The sequence below is a fragment of the Hipposideros armiger genome, unplaced genomic scaffold (genome assembly GCF_001890085.2).
Source record: "Hipposideros armiger isolate ML-2016 unplaced genomic scaffold, ASM189008v1 scaffold_226, whole genome shotgun sequence".
NCBI classification, from domain to species: domain Eukaryota; kingdom Metazoa; phylum Chordata; class Mammalia; order Chiroptera; family Hipposideridae; genus Hipposideros; species Hipposideros armiger.
Window position 1 is genome coordinate 2,340,842 of NW_017731576.1, and position 12,124 is coordinate 2,352,965.

At 38.5% G+C, this 12,124-nt stretch overlaps 1 protein-coding gene across 1 annotated transcript in view; it reads right to left on the minus strand.

The window, feature by feature from the left end:
* The window catches only part of STAG1 (STAG1 cohesin complex component), a 392,478-nt gene that overhangs the window by 115,851 nt on the left and 264,503 nt on the right, over positions 1-12,124 (minus strand). Inside the window, exons 11-12 of the mRNA XM_019654594.1 lie at positions 6,064-6,162; positions 5,476-5,555 (exon numbers count right to left, since the gene is read on the minus strand). Coding sequence (XP_019510139.1) covers positions 5,476-5,555; positions 6,064-6,162 — 179 coding nt within the window. The remainder of the gene's footprint in view (positions 1-5,475; positions 5,556-6,063; positions 6,163-12,124) is intronic.

Below are 12,124 nucleotides of genomic sequence, written 5' to 3' on the forward strand. Positions count from 1 at the left end.
GCCCAGACAAGAACCGGGACATATATGGCACAGGACATGCTTTAAAATTATCAGGCAGTGCCCATTCTAGACTTAATGTCCAACAATTAAGTCCAGCCACGAAAGGAAATGCTGCAGTTGATATCTGTAGAGCACAAGATATTTTATTGCTCCCTGGAGAATCCCCCCTCCGTGTATCCACAGGAATTTTTGGTCCGATCCCTCCTAATACTGTTGGACTTCTCCTTGGTCGTTCTTATTGAACTTCCAAGGGAGTCACCGTTCATACTGGGATCATAGATTCTGATTCTGAGGGAGAAATTCAAGTAATAATGTCCTTTTCAGTTCCCTGGTCTGCGAAGAAGGGAGAGCGAGTCACGCAACTGCTTCTCCTCCCATATATTCTCCCAGGAAAAAAAGGGAGGCAGAAAAGGGGAACCGGAGGATTTAGAAGTACTGGTCAGGCAGGTGTTTTTCTAGCGGAAAAGATATCAGAAATTCGTCCTGTTTGTCAAATTAAAATCCAAGACAAAAAATTTGAAGGTCTTTTAGATACAGGGGCTAATGTTTCTATAATTAGCTCTCAAAAATGGCCCCAAAATTGAAAGGTACAGGAACCAAATATTAACATAGTGGGAGTTGGCAAAGCTTCAGGCTTACGTCAAAGTGTCTGTATTCTTCCTTGCCTAGGTCCCGAGGGACCAAAAGGATTTTTTTTACAACCCTATATTACAGATATTCCAGTTAATATATGGGAAAGAGATTTACTTACACAATGGGAGACAGAAATTTGGATACCTCCTCAAAATAAAAAATTAATGAGTTATATGGGATCTTCGCCAGAAAAAAGTTTAGAAATTAACCAAGGGATTACTCAACCCAATTAACCTTCGTCTCAGCAAAAAAGAGAGAAATTAGGTTATCGGACAGAGATGCCAAGAACATTTTTTGTAGGGGCCACTGTCGCTGAGCTGCAAACTCCTGTAGCTCTCAAATGGATAAAAAACACGCCTCTATGGATCGAGCAGTGGCCCCTATCTCAAAAAAAATTAGAGTCTCTAACAGAATTAGTACAGATTCAATTAGAATTAGATCATATAAAACCTTCTACAAGTCCCTGGAATTCTCCAGTATTTGTTATTAAGAAAAAAATCATGAAAATGGCAAATGCTCACTGACCTCCGAGCAGTTAATGCTCTCATTGAGCCCATGGGTGCCTTGCAGTCTGGACTTCCACAACTGTCCATGATTCAAAAAAATTAGCCTTTGATAGTAGTTGATTTACAGGATTGTTTTTATACAGTACCTTTACATCAAGTCTAATAATTCTAATCAGTCTCTCCAGCTACTGTTTAACCAGCTTCAGCAGGTTGTGAGAAACCGTCAGCAACCCTTCTTTATCATGCACATTCGTGCACATACTACCCTACCAGGTCCGCTGATGCAAGACAATTCATTTGCTTATTCGTTAGTAGAAAGTGTTCAGGTTGCCGAGGCAACAAACTTCCACTCCCTAACAAGTGCTAATACAGGTGGTCTGCGTTCACGGTTTGCTATCTCTAACAACCAAGCTCTTCAAATTATACAGCCATGCCCTACTTGTCAGATTCTTAATGCTCCACAAGAGTTAACCCTTGAGGTTTAGTCAGTCCCCAATGCTATTTGGCAAATGGATGTGACTCATGTTCCTTCATTTGGGTGGACATCCTTTGTTCATATTACTATAGATACGGCTTCTGGTTTTTTAGTCGCCAATGCTATGACAGGAGAGACCACTGCCCATACCTGTAGTCATTTACTTGTTTATTTTTCCATTATGGGCCTACCTCGTTCTATCAAGACAGATAATGGCCCTACTTATACAAGCTCTAAATTTGTGCAATTCTGCGCTATATGGGGAATTTCACACACCACTGGGATTCCTTACAATCCACAGGGTCAAGCTATTGTTGAACATGCCAATTCCACCTGAAAAAAACAGTTACAAAAACAAAAAGGGGGAGACAGCAAGGACCCCCCTACAGATACAATTAGCAAAGTCTATATTTACGTTAAATTTTTTGAATTCTTCTGGTTCAAGTACTGAACCACACTTTGGCTAGACTGCAGCTGAGAGGCATTTCAACAGCATGCTTAGTCCAAAACCTTTGGAAAAAGTTCCTATCTGGCGAAAAGATATCCAAACTAATCAATGGCATTTAGGAAACGTATTAACTTGGGGACGAGGTTTTGCTTGTTTTTCTCCAGGTCCAGAGGAGCGGTCTTTGTGGGTGCCTAGCAGATGTGTCAAACCTTACCATGAACAACGGCTCAAGGAAGAGAAAATTAGCGTGGATAGCAGACATAGAACCTCCAGTGTTCCAAATGTCCGGTCTATCCCTGACAACCACCCGGATTGGCCCCCGCCCCGGGAGGAAACACTCCCAAGATGGAGAAAGCTCAACCTCCCACATGGGGGCAATTGAAAAAGCTGTCTCAGATGGCAGAAAAAAATTTGGATGAAAAAGGCTTATGATACCAACATACTAGTTTCTATGCTTACAGTAATTTCAGTAGTAAGTTGTCTTTTGCAAAGTGTTGTAACAGTTACTTTTACTTATTGGGCTTATTTGCTTAATCCTTCATTTACTCTTTTAAATCACATGGCTGTGGACTATTTAAAAAACACCTATTTGCATTGGTTTAAAGACCCCCGTGTCTCTCACTTTGTCACCAAACCTGGGAAGTTCCCAGAGAGAAAGGAAATAACTACTTCAAAATGTAACTGGAATATTTCTACTTACTGTGTTTAATCTTAACTTTACTATAAATATCCAACAACTACAGCAGGAGGTGGATTTCATGCAGGAGGTGGATTTCATGCAGGAGGTGGATTTCATGACGTATGCTCACTATCACTCCTGCCTGGAGATGAAACGTTTTCTGCAGCTGCGGAGGAGTTTTCTACTTTAAGCCCCCTCCCTTGGGTAAATACCTTTGGAGAAGGACTTATGGGTGCATTTCTAATCTTATTGATTTTATTGTTTCTATTTTACCTAGTCATCTGCCATGGACAACAAAAGCTCAAACGGGAAATAATCAGAAAACCACCTAGTCTGTGTACCTCATATTGCTAAAATCAAAAAGGGGGAGAGATTTCAAAGTTGTATAAAGGACAGAAAAACAAATCACGTCATATTAACACATGAACACTACATGTGAAAATCCTAAATATGATATTAAATATAACACTATATTTAAGCAAAATACAATAAAAACAAATACATCATACTCAAACAGGATTTAGTCTAGAAGTTCAAGAGTAGTTTACCATTAGACAAATCAATTAGATTTAGGCTCATCAATGTATGAAAAGAATTCTCAGAAAACTCAGAATACAAAAGAACTTTTATCATGTGTCAAAAACCTATCTCAGAAATCAACAAAGAACTTCAGGTGCCTTCTAACAAACAACAACAACAAAACAAAAAATCCGCTATTAGTGACACTTTTATAGTGCTAAAAGTCCTGGCTGATGCAATTAGACAAGAGAATAAAACAAAAGTTTTAAGGTTAGGAAGGAAGACAAAACTGAAATTGTTTGCAGATGACGTAATAGTCTAGAGTAAACCCAACAGAATCAAACCAACAGAATGCGTCGAGTTCTAATAGGCTGCATATATAAGACCAACATAAAAACTAAAGGTTTCTCTGCCACAGCAGAGAACCAAGTAAAAAATAGTTTAACACTAAATATAAATCATATATAACAAAACCAAAAAGTATTTAAAAATCAACCTAATAAATGATGTACAATACCTCTATGAAAAAATTTAAACCTATACAGTAAAACTTTGGATAGTGAGTAACTTGTTCTGCGAGTGTTCCGCAAGACGAGCTAACATTTCTAATAAATTTTAACTTGATAAACGAGCAATACAAGTAGTATGTGACACCAAACATCACATGATCACAACTGAGCTGGTGGAGGATATGGCCAGGAGCTGAACACCGAGCAACAGCAAGAGATTGTGGAGGAAATCTCGTCTGCAGAGGAGGAGGAGAAAAAGGCTGACGAATCCCTCACTTCAAATGAGATAAGGGAGATGTGTAAAATGTGGGAAACAATGCAAAATTTTGTAGAAAAGCACCACCTAAATAAGGCTGCAGCAGTGCGAGCGATGAATCTGTTTAACAATGCAATGTCACATTTCCTCGAAATCCTCAAAAGGAGGCAAAAGCAAGTATCATTAGATAGGTTCCGTTAAAGTTGCACGAAAAGAAAAAGATTCCATTGAGCCAATAGATAGCAGTGATTCTGTTAGTGATAGTGAAAGTCGTCCTACACAACAACCCTCCTCTCGTGTTTCCCTCACACCAACCACGAAGGTTTTCAAAGGTAAGTGCAGGTTAATTTGTTTATTTTTCTTTATATTTTGTATTTTATTATTTTGTATTATATTACAGTATTGTAATCATTTTTATATGAATATTTTTGGGTTGTGGAAGGAAACATCTGAGTTTCCATTATTTCTTATGAGGAAATTCGCTTTGATATACAAGTGCTTTGGATTACAAGCATGTTTCCGGGACGAATTATGCTCGCAAACCAAGGCTTTACTGTATAAAAGACCTAATAATATTTGAATAAAGAAATGCGTCATTTTCATGCATAATTAATAAAAATTCCATTGTCCCATAAATTTTCATAAATTTTTAATGCAGATCTAATATTTAAAATCCAAGCCAAAGTTTTTGAGGAACTAGACAACTGTACTTTAAAAATTCATATAGAAGAAAAAATATATACAAGTAGCTAAGAGGATTTCAAAAAGGAAGGTTAAGAAGAAGGAATCACCCAATAAGAGGAGGCCATATTTATAACATATAATGTATACTGTATTATAAAGTCACAATAATAAAGAGTATGATACTAGAACAGAAAGAGGTAAAAAGACATCAAGTCAACAACAGATGCCGGCATAGATGATATATGGTACATGACAGATGTGGCATCAACAAGTAGGGAGGGAAGGATTTGTAATGACTTTGCTAGGATCTGTTATACATTCTCCCATAAATTCTTCCTAGTTTTTAGTTAAAGCTCTTTAGGTAAAATTAGCACTATTTAAAAATCTCTATCTTATTAATGGTACAATTTAAATGCCTTATTTCCTTCCTTCCATTTCTGTACCACTCCAAAGAAGCCTATTTAAAAATCCTATCCCATTTGAAGCCTTCTTTCTTTTTTTAATAGAAAGCTATGTTCCTTCATTGATATTTCCTTTGGACTACAAAAAAAGTTTTATATGGAGGAAACAGACAATAGTTGAAATAAAAAACTAAAAGAGAGAAAGAAAACATTTTGTTTCAAACCTAACCTTAAAATATAAAAGTAGAACCTAAAGTAATAAGATAACATATTAGGGTTATATATGTGAAGTACATCAATAATGCGGGAGAAAAGAATAAAATATCAACAGATTAAATTAAAATTTTAACAAGTATTATACTTACTGAAGTATCAGAGTAACCAATCGAATAGCTTCCACAGCAACATCATATTCCTTATCAAGTGTCATTGATACAATGCGATCCTGAAAATAAGTCATAAATCAAATTAACCATGAGCAAAAAACATGTCAGGAAAGACCTAAGGAAATGTCCTTGACAGAGTACATGCAAGACTGCTGATAAATTAAACTGAAAGCTTTACTCATGAAACCGTATTATCATATTCCTACTCACACAAAGAGGTGTGTCCATAATCTAAATGTTCATAATCTAAAAATCATTCTCAACAAATGGCATTCCCTAACACTGAGACATATAAACCTTAACTTGAAAAATAAATATAATTATAAAAAGCTATATATAAAGAAAATCTTGTTTTAAGCAGGAGAGCCTTCTGTCAGAGGTAATAAGAACTCAAGTTGGAAACATCTTTTGTAGAGATTCATTCATCTACTTAATATAGGGTTCTTTAAAGAATATACAGTAAAGCATATGAACTAAACACTTGCTATGGTAATGTCATTTGCTAAACTAGTTATAACTAGAATTTTTAAAGTGAAATAAAATTACCTAAGCATTCTTGATGCTTACCTTAAATCGGTTTGTGAATAGCTCCAATTTGGGGAATAATTCTCTATTGGTATATAGACTCTGTAGAGCTTTCAAACACTTCAGCCTGACTTCTCCTTGCTACAGAAAGACAAGTAAAAAACACAACAGAAGTGGTCAATTCAATGGCACAAGGATTGAAAAGATTTTTCAAATGTTTGTGAAGACTAAAGTAATTTTCAGCTTAACCATTCAATTTAATTCATATTGTAATTCAACAAAGGGTGGAACTGAGCAATTGTATAATCTGTGTTTCACTTACATTTAATTAAAAATGCACTGAAAACCCCTTAGTTACTTGAGAATCAGGTACACCTTTTTCAAACATTTATCAACTCTGATTCAACATGGAGTTATTTCTCACATTATACTGTAGCATTTCTGAGAGAATTTTTAACCTATGATTTCAATTAGAGAAGAGTACACTAATTTGTCCTTTATTTAACTACTGAATAATTCTGCAGAAAAACCTAATTTCATTATTTAAGTGTCATTATTTATTCCTTTTAACAGATATTTATTGAATGCCTTTTACATTCCAGAAAGAGCAATTAGGAAACAGATAAACAGCAGAATGTTTGAGACAAAATGACAGAGGGACATGTGATAGGATTGCTATTTATGAGACATTATCTAAACAAAGATATTAACTTGGAGTAGAAAATGTTGGTGATCAAAGTGCATTCAGGGTCATCTAGAAATTTAGCAAACTCTCTCAAAGGAGATTGAAGTTTCTATTTTCAAAAAAAAGCAATGTGCTGTAACAGGAGAAGTCCAAGGTTTAGAATCAAACAAAACTAGATTTTATTTCCAATTCTATACTTTATTTGCTACATGAGAGATAGCAAACATATTAATCACTCTAATAGCTTTCACATTTATAAAATGATACCAACTTCATAAGGTTGTTATCAGGATTAAATGCTGGGGTATGCTAGTAAAAGTTTTTAACAACCAGCTCTGGGCATGGGGCCCTGACTTATTGCATTTGCAGATTTCTGTTATGTAAATAACCCCTTCATGGCCAATTTCATGCTACCAATGAGAAGTTCTTGAACTCATATTTGAGAAATGATGTGTATAATCACTTTCATGCCAACTGATTCAAGGTAGCTCTGGCATACCACTAAATTAGATGATGTTTGTTGGTAAAGTCTCTAACACATTGAAGGTACCTGAGATATCTGTAGTAGATACTGTTGTTGCCCCTCTTAAATCCCCATATAAGAGGCTAAATCTTCCTTGCTTTCTCCTATGTTGACAGCTAATGTCTCATATCTATACTTTTCTCTGGAGAATCGACCATGGTTAAGGAGAACCACCTGGCACAGAAATTCCTGGGAGATTATGGTCCACATTGCCCCTCCTGTATAAACGCTTCCCTTCCTCCAGGCTGAGGCCCATAGCCAGTGGGGAGTGATACCTTGCATCAGGGCAGAACAACCTCTAAGGTGCAATTTATTCTTCAAAGCTCCTGGTGAGATCACGCTGAGATAAGACTTCTGAAACCTTATTTCTGTTAGTGTGTTTCTGCTTTATCCTATTTTCGTCACTTTCTCATAGGCTTCTGAGAGTATAAACCTCAATGTACCACTAGCACAAAAATCTCTGACTCAGGTTTGGCTTCTAGGGAACATGACCTAAATAGTTTGTATCAAGAGTGGTCTTCAGAGGACTTCAATGATGGGATTGTAGGGCTTGATCACTTGAAGGATGGATTACTATAAGGAAGAATCCAATTACTGACTAACAGCCATTTGCTACATCACATACGGGTGAAAGGGGATATGCCTAGCATTTGAAGGAGCAGGGTGAATAAAAACTATGGAACTGGGCCGGCCAAGTGGCGCGTTGGTTAAGAGTTGGCTTGGGAGTGTGAGCTCTGAGCAACAGGGCCCTGGTTTGGATCCCACATTAGAGCCAGTGACGCTGTGCCCTCTACAGCTAAGATGGTGAACAACAGCTCGACCTGGAGCTGGGCTGCCGTGAGTCTCCGGCAACAGTGTAGGCCGCAGTGGGCTGCGATAAGCTACCGTGAGAGGCCAGCAGCCAGCATGAGCTGCCGTGGGCAGCCATGAGCAGCCATCCAGTGGCCAGAGACCGATGTGCCTCAGCAGGGAAGAGCGCAATAATACTAACATGGGCCAGTGAAGCAACGTCCTCCACAACTAGACTGAAGAACAAAAGGACAGCAACTTGTCTGTTCCCTTTCCCCGATTCCCCAACGCTGTTCCCCTCCCCCCAATTCCCCAATAAAATCTTTAAAGAAAACAAACAAACAAAAAACTATGGAACTGGGTAGCTAAGCATCATGAATAAAAACTGGAACTGGGTGGCTAAGCATCACTGATACATTAAAGAAAGAAAATGACAGGTTAATTAATCACCAATTTAAAGCAAATGTCTCTTTGGCAACATTTAAAGAGATCCTTATCTTATGCAGATAAAGAACTGATCATACAAAAAACCCAGGACTCAAATTAAAGGGTGGCAGAATTTAAGAGAATCTGCATCCCAGGCACATCTCCTATGCCCAAATCAGGGCCATATAAGAAAAAGGTGCAAGTCTGAAGAGTATCTGGGTGGATACAGCTGAGACTCTTGAACTCCAATTTTCCCATAAACTTGTGGGTCTGAAAATAAGGCTCATGTACCCTTCTCAGATAGTATGCCACCCCCCACCTGACTATATGGAAGCCTCAAGTAAAGCAAATACCTTAAGGACATGCTAGTTGCCCTCCTCATGATCTACACCAACCTCCCCTTGCAGCCACCAGACCAAGGTCAAATCTCAGCATAGACCAAACGGAGGTACTGGATCTGCTAAGGGAGGAGAAGGATTATATGTGCTTTAAGTGCTAAAGGAATGGGTTAATTTGAACCAGCAAGAACCAAGAGAACATGTTAGGAACCAGTTCCTGAGGGTACTGACCAGGGAGTGGGAATATAAAAAAGTAGAGTTTTTGGATATGGACCATTCTCCCTTGACTCAGGATTTAAGGCACCGTTAAGGGCCCCTGGAAATGGCCCAACACACTGCTGGAAGGCTCTTGGAAAAGAAAGGCAATGGTGCATAATAAATGAAACAGAGATGCCAGAACTGTACCAGACTGCAAAGGACGGAATTTAAAGACACAAGAAAGTGAGCATGCATGAAAGGATCTATTATATAAGCTCAGAAGATCCACGAATTGATTATGTTCCTCAAGAAGGCCCAAATAATACTGTGTTCACCAAAGCAATAAGGAAAAGACTGGTGATGGAGGCACAGCCATTACTGAAAACGTCCACAATGGTTGCTTCTAGGGCTGACAGTCGCAGATACTCAAACAGAATTTAGCTTCCAACAGCGAGTGATAAGATCACAGAGCAGCAGAGACAAGGTAGCATCACCTATCATATGCAGGGGGGGCACAATAATTGTAACAGGCCGCAAGGTTGAAGAGCAGTCCATGGGGGTCTATGGAGATGGCTCATAGGATGTGGTATCCCTGGAGGCAAGACAGGTGGAAAGCCCCAGATCTGAGACAGCGTGTAAGTAGTTTCCTTACTTCTCTTCAACTACAGATTTAAAAGCAAGGCCAAAAGATGAAATTACTCCATCTAGGTTAAGTTCATACACCAAATTACAGCTAAAGACATTAATCAAGTTTTATCTTTACCTTGTCCAGTGATGCCTCCTAATCAACTACCTCTCCTCCCAAAATCTTGGGTCTTTACCTGTAACATGCTCTGCCTATATTACTGGAACTTAACAATAAGGTGGTACCCATAAATGTACTCTAGAAAACTGTAAACTAACCTAGTTAGGTGAAAACTCCAGTTGCCTTTTTGGTAATTGCTCTATGTGGGGCTCTACTATCCTCTAAAAGTATCTCTATTATAAGTACCTAGATGCTCTGTTTTCTCATTGCCCAAAATCTTATTCAAGTCTGAATGCTGTTTAACACAGTACCTAATACATAGTCACTGCTCAATAAATATTTTTTGAACAAGTAACTATATAAACATATAAAACCAGAAAAAAACGAAAGAAACAGAGAAAGGTAAAATGATTTGTTGAGGGAGGGGGCTGTGCATAATTTGTCAGAGACTCTTCGACCTATCAACATTTTTGCAAAAAAATACCTTTAAATGCTAAGAGCTACAAAAAATATTATGCAGCATAATGGCTTAATTTCATAATGACATATTTTTAAGAGACAATAATTCGTGCTTCTAGGAGAAAACGCTGATTATTACAAAAAATGCCTAAGTGTAATATGAATACTTCAGTGGGAATACTACTGTGAAAGAGTTAAACTGAACCAAATTCTGATGTTCTGTCAAGAAGTGGATGTGTCTGTGGGTGGTAGAGGCGAAGGGAGTAGAGAGAAGAGGGTTTTTTTTTAGTTTTGTTGAGACATAATTGATATACAAAAAAACCCTTCGTGTTTACTTGATGAGTTTGGGTGGACATATGCATACATGCATGATACTATTACAATCAAGGCAATAAACAGATCCATCATTTCCAAAAATGTCCTTGTATTTTTTTTTTATTGGGTTGTTGGAAAAGTCATAATGTATTTTTTCTGTTTTTCATTGCAAAAATGCATCATGACTATTCCAACAACCCAATATTTGCTAAGGGGAGAAGGAGAAGTCCTGAGAGGGACACTGTTATGTGCTGTTGAGAAAAGCAGTCTTGTGCATGCAGTCTGTCAAAAGACTGGCCCCCAATTTGGCTGTACCGGTGGGCCTGGGGCCTAAAACACTTCCTTACCAAGAGATACTGAGACACCAACAAAACACACCATGGCATGATGGAAACGAAAGGGCTAGTCAGGCCTGCTGTGAGGATGGTGCATGCTCTAGGGGTGGGTTGGTAGTAATGGACTGAGTGAGGTGCTGACCTCCCTCCAGCCATATGGGGATAAATAGGATGTAGATAATCTGCAATGGATGAGGGTGGAAATGTGAAGTGAGTCCTAAGGACACTAGAGAAACTGTAAGGTGTGACCAAACAATACAGTGAATGTTTAAATTAAAAAAAAAAATTATTACAGTAAAAGACATATTGTCATTAATCCCCCTCAAAATACTCCCCCTCACTTTGAACACACTTATCCCATCATTCTTCCCACTTTCTAAGCAGTTCTGGAAATCCTCTTTTGTGAGTGTCTTTAGTTGCACTGTCATGGCTGCCTCCATGTCCTGAATCATTTTGACTTCAGGGAAGAGCCAGAAGTCACACAGTGCCAGATCTAGTGAATACGGTGGATGAGGGCACACTGTAATGTTTTTATTTGACAGAAATTGCCATATACCAGAAGCGATGTGTGACATGGAGCATTGTCATGATGGAGGATGATTTATGGCACACTTTTTAAAACACACCTCTCTCAACCATAGCTCACACCTGACTGACTGCACTGAACAAGTTGAAACTTGTCACACATTGTTAATAAGGCGCAACGTGTCATTTCCTGAACTGAAGATCCCTGCCCTTCTGTTGGATGGCACTTGGCAACAGCATTCACCATATTTTGTGATCACAACAGAAAGGCTCCGTGTCACACATCGCTTCTGGTACAGCAATTTCTGTCAAATGAAAACATTACAGTGTGTCCTCATCCAGCTTATTTACCGGATCTGGCACTGTGAGACTTCCTGGCTCTTCCCCAAAGTCAAAATGAACATAAAAGGTCAGGACATCAAGGCAGCGCAACTAAAGACACTCACAAAAGAGGGCTTCCAGAACTGCTTCAGAAAGTGGCAAGAATGATGGGAAAGTGTGCTCAATGCGGGGAGGGGTGGGGGGGTGGTGGTATTTTGAGGGGGATTAATAGCAATGTGTCTTTTACTGTAATAATTTTTTTAAAAAATTTAAGCATTTACCATATTGTTTGAACACACCTCGCATATTCTGGCTCTTGGCTGTCTTCGTGCTCCATGCTACCCCAACTCCTATGGTATCTTAGAGATTGAAAATGATGTCTGAGAGAATAAGAGGTTCCATGCAGGAAACTTCACCTGATACAAGTTGCTTCCAGGCTTCAAA